At 43.7% G+C, this 18,644-nt stretch overlaps 1 protein-coding gene across 6 annotated transcripts in view; it reads right to left on the bottom strand.

Moving 5' to 3' along the window:
* Positions 1-2,082: 2,082 nt before the first annotated feature.
* LOC128704427 (myogenesis-regulating glycosidase) overlaps positions 2,083-18,644 on the bottom strand; it is a 127,335-nt gene continuing 110,773 nt past the window's right edge. For 5 of the 6 annotated variants that reach the window (XM_070102930.1, XM_053799571.2, XM_053799575.2 and 2 more), the window contains 2 exons: positions 16,666-16,822; positions 2,083-2,283 (listed from right to left, as the gene is read on the bottom strand). In XM_070102930.1, coding sequence (XP_069959031.1) covers positions 2,084-2,283; positions 16,666-16,822 — 357 coding nt within the window. In that variant the 3' untranslated portion in view covers position 2,083. The remainder of the gene's footprint in view (positions 2,284-16,665; positions 16,823-18,644) is intronic. The other variant, XM_070102931.1, reaches the window with a different exon arrangement.

The following is an 18,644-nucleotide window of genomic DNA, read 5'->3' as shown; positions in this document are numbered from 1 at the left end:
GAATAGGCCAGTGTGATAAAAAAAAATAAAACCAGGAAAAGTATACGGTAGGGTTATTACTGAAAGAATTAGAGGTAAGACAGAATGTAGGATTGTGGATGAGCAAGGTTGTTTCAGAGTGGGTAGGGGATGTGTAGATCAAGTGTTTACATTGGAGCATATATGTGAACAGCATTTAGATAAAGGAAGGGAAGTTATTTCATTTATGGATTTAGAAAAGGCATATGATAGAGTGGATAGGGGAGCAATGTGGCAGAAGTTGCAAGTATATGGAATAGGAGTTAAGTTACTAAATGCTGTAAAGAGTTTTGATGAGGATAGTGAGGTTCAGGTTAGGGTGTGTAGAAGAGAGGGAGACTACTTCCCGGTAAAAGTAGGTCTTAGACAGGGATGTGTAATGTCACAATGGTTGTTTAATGTATTTATAGATGGGGTTGTAAAAGAAGTAAATGCTAGGGTGTTCGGGAGAGGGGTGAGAATCAAATACAAAATGGGAATTGACACAGTTACCTTTTGCTGATGATACTGTGCTTATGGGAGATTCTAAAGAAAAATTACAAAGGTTAGTGGATGAGTTTGGGAGTGTGTGTAAAGGTTGAAAGTGAACATAGAAAAGAGTAAAATGACGAGGGTATCAAATGATTTAGATAAAGAAAAAATGGATATCAAATTGGGGAGGAGTATGGAAGACGTGAATGTTTTCAGATACTTGGGAGTTGACGTGTCGGCGGATGGATTTATGAAGGATGAGGTTAATCATAGGATTGATGAAGGAAAAAAGGTGAGTGGTGCGTTGAGGTATATGTGGAGTAAAAAAATGTTATCTATGGAGGCAAAGAAGGGAATGTATGAAAGTATAGCAGTACCAACACTCTTATATGGGTGTGAAGCTTGGGTTGTGAATGCAGTGGAGATGTCCTGTCTAAGGGCAATGTGTGGTGTAAATATTATGCAGAAAATTCAGAGTGTGGAAATTAGGAGGTGTTGAGTTATTAAAAGTATTAGTCACGGGGTTGTTGAGGTGGTTTGGCCATTTAGAGAGAATCGATCAAAGTAGAATGACATGGAGAGCATTTAAATCTGTAGGAGAAGGAAGGTGGGGTAGGGGGGTCGTCTTCGAAAAGGTTGTAAGGAAGGTTTTGTGGGCGAGGGGCTTGCACTTCCAGCAGGCGTGCACGAGTGTGTTCGATAGGAGTGAATGGAGACGATCTGTTGGAGTGTGAGCAGGGTAATATTTAGTGAAGGGATTCAGGGAAACTGGTTATTTTTATATAGCCGGACTTGAGTCCTGGAAATGGGAAGTACAATGCCTGCACTCTAAAGGAGGGGTTTGGGATATTAGCAGTTTGGAGGGATATGTTGTGTATCTTTATACGTATATGCTTCTAAATTGTTGTGTTCTGAGCACCTCTGCAAAAACACTGAGTGTGGTGAAAGTGTTGAATGATGATGAAAGTATTTTCTTTCTTTTTGGGTCACCCTGCCTTGGTGGGAGATGGCCGACTTGTTGAAAAAAAAAAGATTTACTGAACACTCATTAGCAATTGCTGTACTATATAAGTTTTTTCAAACACTTCAAGGGTAATACCTAATGCTGGTAAAGCAGCGCTGTGGCTTAGCGCTTCTTTTTGATTATAATGATAATGCTGGTAAAGAGTTCTTTACTTGAAGAAATGGAGCTGCCCTCCAAACCTGATTATTATTTCCTATTCTGTAACTGCTGTATGACCCTTATGGGTCATGAATACAGTGGACCCCCGCATAACGATTACCTCCGAATGCGACCAATTATGTAAGTGTATTTATGTAAGTACGTTTGTACGTGTATGTTTGGGGGTCTGAAATGGACTAATCTACTTCACAATATTTCTTATGGGAACAAATTCGGTCAGTACTGGCACCTGAACATACTTCTGGAGTGAAAAAATATCGTTAACCGGGGGTCCACTGTATATTCATAATTTTTATTTCAAATATTGTACTTAGCTATTGTTTAATTTACCAGTTTATTACACTATTTCTCAGATTATTATATTCAAAGTGCTAAACCGACAAGGGTCATACAGCTATATTTCTCAGAATGTTACACATTGTTACTAGACTGGCGAGTGAAATAGACAATGCTCTCAAGTGTGATGTCGTCGAGCGAGAGTGTGACTGGTCCCTCGATGACTTGGTCAGTGCCAGCCTGGAGCCATGATCCAGGTGGCACTACTGCCTTCAGGGTTGTGGCACCGTCCTCCACCACAGGCACCACCAACAGGTCATCACCCAACAGGAACTCTTCAGTTAATGACAGAGCAAGAGAAATTATTCAAGGACAAAACTGAATTAAAAAAAAATATATTTATTAATATTGTCCTATAAAAAAGATCAATGGCTTTATCAATACAAATTCTAGGACAATTTGAAGACAGTAGAACTATATATAGAAAATGAGGTAATCAGTCCCTCAGCCTTGGAGTTGGTGTGAAGAATCTGGTGCAAAGGCAAGAAGACAGGGGAGTAGCATTGTCACTGGTAGGCAGAATTCCCCAGTGGAAGTAGATCATACCCAAGGGATGGGTTTGTATACCATTCATGTACAACTTGTCAAACAATGCAACATCATGGAATCTTGGTTCACAGGACTTCACTTATAACCCATACCTTGGGTATGACCTTCCACTGGGGAATCCTGCCTACCAATGACAATGTCTGACTCCAGTACATGTATATAAGTGCCAGCCTTCTTGCCTATTCTTCACAACTACGGTGCTCTTCACTCCAAGGCTGAGGGACTGATTACATCTTTTGTATACAGTTCTTCTATCTTCAAATTATGTCCTAGAATTTGTACTGATAAAGCCACTGGATGGTGAAACTTCTACATTAAAGATACCCAGATGTTGCATGTGTCTAATTTTCATCTTGTCAATTTTGTATACAGTAGGGCCCCACTTTACAGTGTTCTGCTAATGAAGACATTTCAAATTATGACTCAAAACTCACTATACAGCTCCCCTCACCTGTCTTTCTAATGTGGTCACCTGGTTTTACATTCTCCCTGAGCACATCTCTTTATTATGTCTGGAAAATTTCAAGTGTTTTAAGGTTATTGCATATTTTATATGTACTCTCATAATTAAACGTGTGTACCTAAATATACTGTGCTGGGATGCAGGTACATATTAAAATCACTAAGTCTCTCTCTCTACTCTTGATGCCATAATCTCTTGGGCGCATTAAATGTCATATATTTTTTTTTTCAAAATTATGTAAGAATCATGATATATGTAAATACACAGTAAATTGATATAAATATGAGATAGCATGTGAGCTTGGTTTGGCTCATCAGTACAGTTGTGAACAATAAGGAGAAAGTGCAGGAAATTAAAAGTGCTACACCAGTGATCATTAGAGTTATAAGAAAATGTGATAACCTCATTGCTGACATGGAAAAACTTTTAATGGTGTGGATTGATGATCAGACTAGTCACAATGTGCTATAATCCAGTCCAAGGCCCTAAATCTCTTCAATTCTATGAAGGCTGAGAGAGGTGAGGAAACTGCTGAACATAAATTCTCAGCTAGCAGAGGCTGCTTTAAGGAAAGAAGTCAACTTCACAACATCAGAGTGCAGGGTGAAGCTGTAAGCGCCGACAATTAGCATTAGAAAGTTATCCACGTGAGTTAGCCAAGATAATAGAATGTGGTGGATATACCAAGCAACATATTTTTAATGTGGAAGAGATTGCATTATTTTGGAAGATGCCATCTAGGACATTTATTGCTAAGGAAGAGAAGTCGATGCCTGGCTGCAAAAGACAGGCTAACACACTTGCTAGGAGCTAATGCAAGTGGTGATTTCAAGTCGAGCCTGAGGATGTGGAAGAATTGCTTCTTTCTCATGACAAGGCTCTGACAGACCAAGATCTTCTGATTGAAGAGCAAAGAAATTTCACAAAGAGATCCATCCTGTTGCCATTAAAGAAATGAAAACCCAGGATTTGGAAGAAGCTATCAACTGTATAGAAATAGTAATGGCAATTTTTGAGAAGAGTGATCCAAATTTTGAATGAAGTTCACCAGTGAATGCATCCCTTTTCCACGATGTTACATGCTATAAAGAAATTTTAAGGGAAAGAAAAAAAAAATCCATGAGGCAAAGTTCAATGCTTTCCTACTTAAAAAAAAAAAAATATCATGGCAACACACTCCTTCAAAAGCTTCACACAAGTCTCCAAAACAAATTAAATTAGTTGAAGAATCTTTCACTGGACATTCCGTCATCTCCGATCATCCTTTGTACCTCTATGGCTCCCATATCCCTGAACGTGATAGTCAGGTTTCTAGGCCTTCTCCTTGACCGTAGGTTATCCTGGAAACCCCACATTACCTCTCTAAAGGCAACTTGTCACAGCTGGCTGAACCTTCTTAAAACCCTTGCTCATCTTTCATGGGGAGCTGATCGTTGAACTCTCCTTTGCCTACATTCAGCCCTTATTTTATCAAAACTCGATTATGGTGACCAGATCTATTCAGCGGCCTCTCATATTACTCTAGCCTTAACCCCATCCATCACCAAGGATTACATTTACGCCTTGGTCCTTTTCGCTCTTCCCCTGTTGAGAGCCTCTATGCAGAAGTGAATGTTCCAGTCAAGGGTTCGGACCAGTCGAGGGTTCGGACCAGTCGATCTGATCTGATCAGTGGGTCACTTATTTAAAACATACTGGTCGGTGATTTGGGCTAACGCATGAAGGATCTACTTGAAATTATCTACCCGAGTAATATGTGATTTGATTGATACAAAAGTATAACTTGCGTGTTGAAGAACCGGTGATTTCTGGAAGCTCCTACAATGACGAACGGTTGAGCCTCAACCCTTGTTTATCAATCGCTGTATCTAGCTTTTCTAGTTTTTTTTCGTCTCCACCACAATAAATGCTATATTATCACTATAGTCGAATGGTGGAAATTTTGGAGGAAGGACGCTTTTTCTGTAGTAATAATTGCTTCTCGTGTATATTGCGACCGCTGGTAACTACAGGTTATATGAAATTCACAGTATACGTCTGGTATTTCAAGAAAAAAGAAACTAATGAAAGTCACTCCACTCCACTAAGTACCATTATAATACTGGTTAGTTGCTACTACAGCACTGTATTCTGCTATTCACTGGTATCACTAGATTATATGCGAGTACACTAGCAGGCCTACGATAGTGTGGAATAAGCTAGGATCGTGTGATAGGCTAGGATAGTGTGGGATAGGCTAAGATAGCCTACATTAGTGTGGGATAACCTAGAATAGTGCATGATAGGCTAGGATACTGTGGGATAGGCTAGTATAGGGAGGGATAGCCTAGGATAGTGAAATAGGCTAGGACTGCTTAGAATAGTGCAAGGTATGCTGAGATAGCCTAGGATGCTGTAGGATGGGCTGGGATAGCCTAGGATAGTGCAGGATAGGCTAGGATATGTTGACATAGCCTAGGATACTGTGGGATATGCTGGGATAGCCTATGAAGTGTGGGATTTGCTATGATAGCTTAGGATAGTGTGGGGTAGGCTAGGATAAGCAGGGACAGCCTAAGATACTGTGGAATAGGCTGGGATATATTGAAATAGACTAGGATACTGTGGGATAAGCTAGGATTTCCTAGGATAGTTCCTCATCCTCATATCCGACATAGACAAGGATGTCAGCCACAGCACCGTGTCTTCCTTTGCAGATGACACCCGAATCTGCATGACAGTGTCTTCCATTGCAGACACTGCAAGGCTCCAGGCGGACATCAACCAAATCTTTCAGTGGGCTGCAGAAAACAATATGAAGTTCAACGATGAGAAATTTCAATTACTCAGATATGGTAAACATGAGGAAATTAAATCTTCATCAGAGTACAAAACAAATTCTGGCCACAAAATAGAGCGAAACACCAACGTCAAAGACCTGGGAGTGATCATGTCGGAGGATCTCACCTTCAAGGACCATAACATTGTATCAATTGCATCTGCTAGAAAAATGACAGGATGGATAATGAGAACCTTCAAAACTAGGGAGGCCAAGCCCATGATGACACTCTTCAGGTCACTTGTTCTATCTAGGCTGGAATATTTCAAGGCAGGTGAAATTGCCGACCTAGAAAATGTACAGAGAACTTTCACGGCGCGCATAACGGAGATAAAACACCTCAATTACTGGGAGCGCTTGAGGTTCCTAAACCTGTATTCCCTGGAACGCAGGAGGGAGAGATACATGATTATATACACCTGGAAAATCCTAGAGGGACTAGTACCGAACTTGCACACGAAAATCACTCACTACGAAAGCAAAAGACTTGGCAGACGATGCAACATCCCCCAATGAAAAGCAGGGGTGTCACTAGCACGTTAAGAGACCATACAATAAGTGTCAGGGGCCCGAGACTGTTCAACTACCTCCCAGCACACATAAGGGGGATTACCAACAGACCCCTGGCAGTCTTCAAGCTGGCACTGGACAAGCACCTAAAGTCAGTTCCTGATCAGCCAGGCTGTGGCTCATACGTTGGTTTGCGTGCAGCCAGCAGAAACAGCCTGGTTGATCAGGCTCTGATCCACCAGGAGGCCTGGTCACAGACCGGGCCGCGGGGGCGTTGACCCCCGGAACTCTCTCCAGGTAAACTCCAGGGTAGGCTGGGATAGTGGGATAGGTTTGGATAGCTTAGGATACTATGGGATAGGCTAGAATAGCCAGAGATAACCCAGGATGCTGTAGGATAGCATAAGAGTGTGGGATAGACTATGATAGCCTAGGATAGTTTGTGATACGCTAGGGCAGAGGATAGGATTGTCTTGGATACTGCAGGAGAGGCTAGGATACGCTGGGATAGTATGAAAAATGCTAGGACAGGCTGGGATAGCCTAAGATGTGTGGGACAGGCTAAGACCGTGTAGTATAGGCTAGGATAGAGTGGGATAGGCTAGAATGGCCCAGGACAGTGTGGGAAAGTCTTAGAATAGACTACAATGGGCTGGGATAGGCTAGGCTATCCTAGGGTGTTCTGCACTATCCAAACTTATCCTAGACTATCTTAGCCTTTTCCCCACTATCTTAGGCTATCCCAGCCTATCCTGCACTATTCTAGGCAATCCTAGGCTACCCTAGCCTACAATACCGAAGGTTATCCCTGCCTATTCTAGCATACTTCAAAGAAACCTAGGCTATCTCAACCTATCTAAGCCTATCCCACCCTATCCTAGAGTAATGAAGCCTATCATGTACCATCCACACTATCCTAACATATCCCAAACTATCCTAGGATATCCAAGCCTATCGTACACTGTGCTAGGCTATCCTAGAATATCCCACTGTATCCTACCATATCTCACTATTCTAGCCTATTCTAACCAATCCCACAGTATCCTAGGCTGTTTCAACATATCCTAGCCTATTCCACAATATCCTAGGCTATACCAGCCTATCCCACACTATGCGAGCCAATTGTACACTATCCTTGCATATCTTAGCCTATGCCACACTATCCAAGGCTATCCTGAAATATCCCACTATCCTAGGCTATCCCAACCTATCCTTGCCTATTGCACACTATCCTAGGTTATCCCAGGATATCCTAGCCTATCCCCACCCTATCCTTGCATATCCCAGATTATCCTCAGCTATCTTACCCTATCCCACTCCATCCTAGATTCTCCCACAATACCTTAGCCTATCCTGCACTATCCCACACTATCTTAGGCTATCTCAACCTATCCTAGCCTATCCCACTATCCTAGGATATCCTCACATATCTCAAGCTATTCTAGGCTATCCCACAGTATACTAGGCTATGGCAGCCTTGAATAGTGTGGGAAAGGCAAGAGAAATCTATGATAGCCAAGGATAGTGTGGGATAGCCTAGGACAGTGGCATAGGCTAAGATAGCCTAGGAGTGTGGGATATGCTAGGATACATTGTAATAGGCTAAGGTATTGTGGGATAGGCTACAATAGTGAGAAAGACTAGGATAACCTAGGATAGTGTGGGATATGCTAGAATAAGCTGTAATATGGTAGGATAGTGGGGGATTGCCTAGGATAGTGCAGGATATCATAGGATAGCCTAGGATGTGTGGGACAGGCTAGGATATGTAGGGATAACCTAGCAGTGTGGGATAGGCTAGGATAGAGTTCGAAAGGCTAGGATAGCATAGGGTAGTGTGGAATAGGCTAGATAGCCTAGGATGGTGATGGATAGGCTAAGATTGCCTAGGATAGTGTGGGATAGCCTAGGATGGGTTGAGATAGTGGGATATTCTAGGATAGTGCAGGATAGGTTAGGAAATGCTCGGATAGTCTGATAAGATAGGTTGAGATACCCTAGGAAAGTGTGGGATAGCCTAGGATTGCTATATTAGCCTAGGATTGTGTGGTATACACTGGGATACTGTGGGATAGGATAGGCTCAGATAGCCTGTGATAGTGTGGGATAGGCTAGGATATCCTAGGAAAGTGTGGGATAGGCAAGGAAAGCCTAGTATATTGTGGGATAATCTAGGATATTGTATGATAGGCTAGGAGAGTGTGTAGTATGCTAGAATTGCCGGGGATAGTGCAGGATAGGCTGGGATAGCCTAGGATACTGTGGGATAGTGTAGGAAAGGCTGGAATAGCCTAGGATAGTGCAGGATATGCTATGAAAGCCTAGGGTAGTGTGGAATAGGCTAGGATAGGTTGGGATAGCCTAGGATATTATGGGATAGGCTAGGATATTCTGGGATAGGCAAGGATTACCTAGAATAGTGCATACCATGCACTATTCTAGGCTATCCTACACCATCCTAGGCTATCGCAGCCTATCCCAGACTATATTAGGCTATCTTAGCTTACCCCCACACTATCCTAGCCTATTCCACACTATCCTAGGTTATCCTAGCCTATACCACATTATACTATGCTATCCCTAACTATCCTAGCCTTTCCTGCACTAACCTAAGCTCTCCCAGCCTATTCCACTATCCTAGTCTATCCCACACTAACCTAGGCAATCCTAGCCTATCCTAGGCTCTCGAAGCGTATCCTGCACTATTCTAAGCTGTCCCAGCCTCTCTTAGCGTATCCCACTATCCTAGGCTATTCCAGCCTATCCCATCCTGCACTATCCTAGCCAATCCCATACTATCCTTAAATACCCACACTATCCTCTGCTATCCATGCCTATCCTGCACTATCCTAGCCCATCCCACTATTCTAGGCTATCCCATCCTTCCAAACCTATCCTAGGCTATCTCAACATACCCTAGCCTATCCTGCACTATTCTAGGCAATCCTAGCCTATTCCACACTACCCTAGGCTATCCTAGCATATTCTGCACTATCCTTGGCTATCACGGTCTATTCTAGCCTATCCCACAGTATCCTAGCTTATCCCACACTATCCAAGGATATCTATTCTAGCCCATCCCACTACTGTAGGCTATCCCACAGTATCCTGCACTATCCTAGGCTATCTCAGCATACCCTAAACTATCCTGCACTATCCTAGCCTATCTCAGACTATACTAGCCTATCCCACAGTATCCTAGCCTATTCCACACTACCCTAGGGTACCCTAGCATATCCTGCACTATTCCATCCTATCCTAGGCTATCACAGCCTATCCCACAGCATCCCAGCCTATCCTGCACTATCCCAGGCAATTCTAGCATGCTACACACTCTCCTAGTCTATCACACAGTATCCTAGATTATCCCACACTATACTAGACTATCCTTGCCTACCCCACACTTTCCTAGGCTATCCCAGCCAATCCTAGCCTGTCCCACACTATCGTTGGCGATCCTAGACTATCCCACACTATCCTAGATTATCCCAAGCTATCCTAGGCTATCTGAGCCTATCCCACGCTATCCTATGCTATCCCAGCCTATCCTATCGCATACTACCCCAGTGTATACCACAGTATCCTGCACTATCCTAGACTAATACAGCTATCCTTGGCTATCCTGCACTATCCTAGCCTATTTCAGGCTATCCCTCCATATCCACACTATCCCTCCATATCCTAGCCTCCCACACATCCTAGGCTATCCTACGGTATCCTGCACTATCCTAGGCTATCCCAGCCTATCCAGCACTATCCTAGGCAATCCTAGCCTATCTCATAGTATCCTAGGCTATGCTAGCCTATCCTACCATATCCCAGCTTATTCTAACATATCCCACACTATCCTAGGCTGTCCCTGTCTATCCTATCTCGCAGTATCCTAGGCTATCTCAGCCTGACCTAGCACTATTCTACACAATCCTAGCCTATCTCTGACGATCCGAGACTATCCTAGCCTATCCTAACACACTATCCTAGGATCTCCCAGCTTATTCCACCCTATCCTAGGCTTTCCAAGCCTATCCTACACTATCCTAAGCTGTGCCAGCCTCTCAGCCTATCCCACTATTCCAGCCTATCCTATCCCATCCTGCACTATCCTAGCCAATCCCAAACAGCCATAGGCTATCCTAGCCTATTACACACTGAAAAAAGCTATTCTAGCCTTTCATAGGCTATCCCACAGTATCCTAGGCTATCCCAGCCTATCCTGCACTATCCAAGGCAATCCTAGCATATCACACAAGCTATCCTTGCCTATCCTTCACTCTCCAAGAGAATCCCACACTATCATAGGCTCTCACTACCTTAGATTATCCCAACCTATTCCACACTATCCTAGTTTATCCCACACAATCCTAGGATATCCCACACCATCCCAGCCTATCCCACAGTATCATAGGATATCCCAGCCTATCCTGCACCATCCTAGGTAAGCCTATTCCACAGTATCCTAGCTTATCCCACACAATCCTAGCCTATTCTACAGTCCTAAGATATTGCACACTATCCTATCCTAGGCTTCTCCACAGTATCCTAGCGTATCCCACACTTTCCTAGGCTATCCTAGCTTATCCTGCACTATCTTATCCTTCCAAGCCTATCCCATGTTATCCAAGGCGGTCCCTGCCTATTCCACACTATCCTAGGCTATCTCAGCGTACCCTAGCCTATCCTGCACTATTCTAGGCAATCCTAGCCTATCCAGAGTATCCTAGCCTATTCCACACTACCCTAGGCTATCCTGCACTATCACAGCCTATCCCACAGTATTCTAGGCTATCCCAACCTATCCTGCACTATACCAGGCAATCCTAACTTTTACACACTCCTAACCCATCACACAGCATCCTAGGCTATCCTAGATTACCCCACACTATACTAGGCTATCCTTGCCCATCCCATACTTTCCTAGGCTATCCCAGCCAAGCCAATCCCACACAATCCTAGGCTATATAGCCTATCAAACACTATCCCTTGCGATCCTAGAATAACACTATCCACGATTATCCCAAGCTACCCTAGCCTATCCCACGCTATCCTATGATATCGCAGCCTATCCTATCCCACACTATCCTACTCTATCCTAGAATATCCTGCACTATCCTAGGCTCTCCCAGGCTATCCTAGACTATCCCTGCATTTCCTAGGCTATCATTGCCTCTTCCACACTATCCTAGCTTATCCCACACTATCCTAGAATATCCCAACCTATCCAAGGCTATCCCACACTTTCCTAGGCTATCCTAGCCTATTCCACACTATCTTAGGCTATCCCAACCTATTCTAGCCTATCCAACACTATCGTAATCAATCCTAGCCTATACCACACTATCCTAGGATATCTCAGCCTATCCCACTATGCTAAGCTATCCTTATCTATCTCAAGCTATTCTAGCCTGTCCAACACTATCCTAGCCTAACCCATACTGCCCTAGCCTCTCCCAGAGTATTGTAGGCTACCCTACCATATCCTACACTATCCTACCCTACGATACTGTGGGATAGCCTAAAATAGCTTGAGATAGGTGAAGATAGCCTAAGATATCCTAGGATAGTGGAATAGGCTAGGATTGCCTAGTATACTGTTCCACAGTCTAGGGTAGGTTGGGATAGCCTAAGATAGTGAGGGATGGGCTAGGATAGTGTGGGATATGCTAGGATAGGCATGGATAGCATGATAGTGTAGGATTGGCTAGTATAGGTTAGGTTAGTGGGATAGGCTTGGATAGCCTAGTATAGTGTGGCCTCGGATAGTGTGGGATAGGCTAGGATTGCCTAGGAGAGTTCAGGATAGGCTAGGATAGCATAGGATAGTGTGGGGTAGGCTAGTTCTGGCTGGGATAGCCTAGGATAGGCCAGGAAAACTGGGATAGCCTATGATAGTGCAGGATAGGCTAGGATAGTGTGGGAAAGGCTACAATAGTGGGATAGGCTAGGATAACCTAGGATAGTGTGGGAATAGGCTAGGATAGTGTGGGACAGGCTAAGATAGCCTAAGCTAGTCTGGGATATCCAAGGATAGGCTTGGATAGCTTAGCAGTGTGGGATAGGCTAGGATATCCTGGGATTGTGTAGGTTAGGGTAGAATATGCAAGGATAGTGTGCAATAGGCAAGAATAGGCTGAGGTAGCCTAGGATACTGTGGTATACACTAGTATAGGCTGAGATAGCCTAGCATACTGTGGGATTTGCTAGGACAGTGGGATATTCTAGGATACCCTTGGATAGTGTGGGATAGGCTAGGATATTGTGGGATAGGCTAGGATATGTTGAAACAGCCTAGGATACTGTGGGATAGGCTAGGATAGTGTGGAATATTCTAGGATAGTGTACGATAGGCTAGGATATGTTGAAACAGCCTAGGATACTGTGGGATAGGCTAGGATAGTGTGGAATATTCTAGGATAGCCTAGGATAGTGTACGATAGCCTAGGATTGTGTAGGATGGGCTAGGACAGTTTGGAATATGCTATGATAGCATAGGATAGTGGGGGATATGCTAGGATTTCCTAGAATAGTGCAGGATAGCCTAGGTTAGTGGGATAACCTAGAATAGGTTGCAATAGCCTACGATAGTAAATGATAGGCTGCAATACACTAAGATAGTGTGCAAAAGGCTTGGATAGGTTGGGATAGCCTAGGATACTTTGGGATATGCTAGAATAAGCAGGGATTGCTTAGGAGAGTGTGATAGGCTATCGTAGCCTAGGATAGTAAGGGATAGGCTAGGACTGCCTATCCCACACTATCCTAGGCTGCCCCTGCCTATCCTATCTCACAGTATCCTAGGCTATCTCACCCTAACCTAGCACTAACCTGCACTATTTTTGGCATTCCTAGCCTATCCTATCGCACACTATCTCAGCCTATCCTAGCATATAATGCACTATTCTAGGCTATCCTAACCTACCATGCACTATTCTAGGCTACCCTACACTATCCTAGGCTATCCCACACTATCCTAGGCTATCGCAGCCTATCCCAGACTATCCTAGCCTACCCCACACTATCATAGCCTATTCCACACTATCCTAGGTTATCCTAGCCTATCCCACTCCATCCTAGCCTCTCCCACTATCCTAGCCTATCCTGCACTATTCTAGGCTATCCCAGCTTATACTAGCCTATCCGAGGCTACCCTTACCTATACCACACTAACATAGGCAAGCCTATCCCACATTATCCTATGCTATTCCTGCCTATCCTAACCTATCCCACGCTATCCTAGCCTTTCCTGCACTAACCTAGGCTCTCCCACACCATCCTAACATATCCTAGGCTCTCGAAGCATATCCTACATTATCCTAAGCTGTCCCAGTCTCTCTTAGCCTATCCCACTATCCTAGGCTATTCCAGCCTATCCTATACCATCCTGCACTATCCTAGCCAATCCCATACTATCTTAGCCTATTCTTGAATACCCACACTATCCTCTGCTATCCTAGCCTATTACACACTGAAAATAGGTATCCTAGCCTATCCCACAGTATCCTAGGCTCTCCCACTCTATCCTAGTCTATGCAACACTATCCTAGGCAATCCTACACAATCGTAGGCTCTCGAAGCCTATCCTACACTGTCCCAGCCTCTCTTAGCCTATCCCACTATCCTAGGCTATTCCAGCCTAGCCAATCCCATACTATCCTAGGCTATCCTTGAATATCCCACACTATCCTAAGGTATCCTGCATTAGCCTAGGCTATCCCCGCCTGTCCTATCCTCACTATCCTAGGCTAGCCCAGCATATCCTAGCCTATCCTGCACTATACTAGGCAATTCCAGCCTATCCCATACTATCATATGCTACCCTAGCCTATGACACCATCCCAGGCTATCCTAGCCTATCCCACACTATCTTATGCTATCCCACACTATCCTAGGGTATTCTAAACTGTCCTTTACTATCCTAGGCTATCTCAACCTATCCTAGGCTATCCCAGCATATCCCACACTATCCTAGCCTATCCCACACTGTCATAGGCTATCCTAGCCTATCCCAAACTATCCTACACAATCCTAGCCAATGGCATATCCTAGGCTATTTCAACATATCTTAGCCTATCCTGTACTATCCTAGGCTATACCAGCCTATCCCACACTATCCTAGGCTGTTCCTGCCTATCCCACAATATCCTAGGCTATCCTACACTATCCTAGGCTATCCTACACTATCCTAGGATATCCCCTTCTGTCCTAGGCTATACCAGCCTATCTCATGGCATCGTAGGCTATCCAAGCCTATCCCACAATCCTAGGGTATCCCAGCCTATCCCACATTATCCTAGGATATCCCAACCTATCCTAGGTTATTCTAGCCTTTCCCACACTATCCTAGCCTATCCTGCACCATCCTAGAATATCCTACACTATCTTAGGCTATTGTAGCCTATCCCACTATCCTAGCCTAACCTATCCTATAGCACATTGTCCTAGGCTATCCCTGCCTATTCTAGCCTATCCCACACTGTCCTAGCCTATTCTACACGATCCTAGGACATCCCACACTATCCTAGAATATCCTACTCTATCCTAGCCTATCCCACATTATTCTAGGCTATTCTTGCCTATCCCACAGTATCTTAGGCTATCCTAGCCTATCCTGCACTATCCTAGGCTATCCCAGTCTTCCAAGCCTATCCTACACTATCCGAGGCTGTCCCTGCCTATCCCACACTATCCTAGGCTAGCTCACTATACCCTAGCCTATCCTGAACTATTCTATACAATCGTAGCATATCTCTCACTATCCTAACCTCTCCCACAGTATCCTCGGCTATCCCAACCTGTCCTAGCGTATTCCACAGTACCCTAGGATATCGTAGAATATTCCACCTTATACTACACTATCATATTCTATCCCAGCCTATCCCACACTATCCTAATCTATACCACACTATCCAAAGTTATCCTAGCCTCTCCCAATCTATCCTAGCCTATCCCACACTATCCTAGGCTATCCTAACCTATTCTGCACTATCCTAGCCTATTCCACACTATCCAAGGCTATCCTAACCTCTCCCAATCTATCTTAGGCTATCCCTGCCTATCCTAGCCTGTCCCATGCTCTCCTAGGCTATCTCAAACTACCCTAGCCTATCCCATACTATCCCAGGCAATCACAGTCTATCCTGTACTATCGTAGGAATGCTAGCTTATCCAACACCATCCTAGGCTATGCTAGCCTATCCCACACTATCATAGCCTATTCTAGCCTATCACACTATCCTAGGCTATCACTACCTATCCTAGCCTGTCTCACACATCCTAGGCTATCCTGCAATATCCTAGGCTATCCCACACTATCCCTGCCTATCAACACTCTCCTAGGCTATCTCAAACTACCCTAGCCTATCCCACACTATCCTAGGCAATTGCAGCCTATCCTGTACTATTGTAGGAATGCTAGCCTATCTCACACCATCCTAGGCTATGCTAGCCTATCCCACACTATCCTAGGCCATCATAGCATATTCTAGCCTATTGCACACTATCCTAGGCTATCCCTACCTATCCTAGCCTGTCTCACACATCCTAGGCTATCCTGCACTATCCTAGCATATCCCACACTATCCTAGGATATCCTAGCCTGTCTCACACTATCCTAGGTTATCCTAGGCTATCCCAGCCTATATGACACTATCCTAGGCTATCCCAACCTATCTCAGCATATCCAATACTTTCCTAGACTATCCTGCACTATGCTAGGCTATCCCACACTATCCTATGCTATCCTAGCATATCCTGCACTATTCTAGGCAATCTTAGACTATCCCACACTATCTTAGCCTTTACCATGCTACTTTCTATTGTGTTTTTTTAATGCTTAGTTCTATTTCTAACTTAATATATGTCAGTGTCATTATCTAGCATTTACATGCATTTATAAAAAGCTGTTTCACTTAACGGTAGTAGCCTGGAACCTAACAAGCCATGTAAGTGGGGCCCTACTGTATATTGTTAAAGGTAATAAATGTATATTTTCCTAATGAGGAATTTTGCCTGAACCCTCTTATTAACCGAAGTAGTGAACGCTGGTTTAGCGCTTTCTGTTTTAATTAGGGTTGCTCTTTTTTTTTACATGATATTTGTGTAATTTTTACTTTTGCCCCTAGACAAGGCCTTAAGCCCTAGGTGCCTCATTTTCTGCCTAACAGCAGGCCTTGCAAATTTCTTTCCTCGGAGGGAGTGGACCAAGAGGTCTTCGTAAAAAAATATTCCTAGAAGTGTGAGAATCTTAATATCAAAATCTTGCTGGATGAATTGTTTCCAAGTTTACTGCACACTAATAATAATGCTAAGTCTGGTACTCACGTTGGTCAGCAGTGAGACAGGACTCGAGGTCAGGACACAGCCACCAGGTAGGTCTGGCAATGGGTGCCACGCTGGTGGTGGCCTCCTCTGCCAGGTGCTGCAGCAGTGGCCCCATTTGTGAGTGTAACCTAGTCACCTCCAGGCTCAGCTCCGTCACCTACCGTATGCAGAATAATTATTTTAATGTGCTAATCTAGAAGTAATGTTACTGAACTGAAACTAAATTAAAATATTTTAACTAACCCCTGATCCACAGAATTGGAGTTATTCTCTTCTCAGACAGAAAGTGACCGATTCTCATTCCCAAGTGCTGTATAGTCCCTATGGATTCAGCACTTCCTTGTGAATATAATTATACAGTGGACCCCCGGTTAACGATATTTTTTCACTCCGGAAGTATGTTCAGGTGCCAGTACTGACCGAATTTGTTCCCATAAGGAATATTGTGAAGTAGATTAGTCCATTTCAGACCCCCAAACATACACGTACAAACGCACTTACATAATTGGTCGCATTCGGAGGTGATCGTTATGCGGGGGTCCACTTTATATGCAAGCAACAGAAGGCACCATATAATGTTTAGTGGTTGAGTGCTGGCCTCTGACTATAATAAATATGCATTCGATAAACAGTTATTGTGCAATAAATTAATTGTGAATAATAAAATGTCACAATACTGTGACTGGAACAATGCAAGAATAATCTGCACAAAAACATAAGGTGGGACCAAGTCCTAAATGATTTAAGCTAGGATGATAGCCTAAGCAACGCGGATCCCAACCTATGTCTAGAACAAATTAACTCTGTGGCACTTGAGGTATGCTCAAGGCATATTCCCTTAAAGAAAAGATGTAAACTAGAAAGAGAAAGGCGCTCCCTATACAGGTGAAGACAAAGGATAACAGAGAGGCCAATATAACTGCAATACGTTGGGAGACATTGGTCAGAGAAATAGCAAACATCGAACGTGGGAAGAACTAAAAGCCATAAATTAAATTGAAAGAAACCCAAAGTATTTCTTTTCTTATGGCAAATCAAAGTCAAGAACAACTTCCAGTGTTGGTTCCCTACTTAAATGATATGGGTCCTACACAGATGACAACAAGGAAATGAGTGAGCTACTCAAGTTCCAATATGACTCAGTTTTTAGCGAGCCGCTAACCAGATAAACTCCAGACTGAGAGTCGAAGACCTAAATGAATTTTTTATGAGAGACAGAATTTGGTAGACACACACCTATCTGATATTATCTTGGTGCCAAATGACTTTGAAAAGGCGATAAATGACATGACCATGCACTCTGCCTCAGGCCCAGACTCGTGGAACTCTGTATTCATCAGCAACAGTTTTTAACATCCTATGGAGAGAGAGCATAGACACTGGGGATGTCCCACAACTACTAAAACCAACATAGTCCCACTCCACAAAGGGGGCAGCAAAGAACTACAGACCAATAGTGCTAATGTCCCATATCATAAAAAACTTTGAAAGGGTTCTAAGAACCAAGATCACCACCCATCAGGTACACAAACCAGGGCAGCATGGGTTTAGAGCAGGTTGCTCTTGTCTGTCCCAACTACTGGACCACTATGACAAGGTCCTGGATGTTCTAGAAGACAAACAGAATGCTGATGTAATAGACACAGACTTTGGTGTAATAGTGTACAAAATGCATGATAAAGGAATAACAGGAAAAGTTGGTAGATGGATCTATAATTTCCTAACAAAGAGCCATGATGACACTCTTCAGGTCGCTTGTTCTATCTAGGCTGGAATATTGCTGCACACTAACAGCACCTTTCAAGGCAGGTGAAATTGCTGACCTAGAAAATGTACAGAGAACCTTCACGGCATGCATAACTGCAATAAAACACCTCAATTCCTGGGAATGCTTGAAGTTCCTCAACCTGTACTCCCTAGAATGCAGGCAGGAAATACATGATTATATACACTTGGAAAATCCTAGAGGGATTAGTATC

This window comes from Cherax quadricarinatus, chromosome 84, assembly GCF_038502225.1.
Source record: "Cherax quadricarinatus isolate ZL_2023a chromosome 84, ASM3850222v1, whole genome shotgun sequence".
Taxonomy (NCBI): domain Eukaryota; kingdom Metazoa; phylum Arthropoda; class Malacostraca; order Decapoda; family Parastacidae; genus Cherax; species Cherax quadricarinatus.
This window is presented reverse-complemented; position numbering and strand designations above follow the sequence as displayed.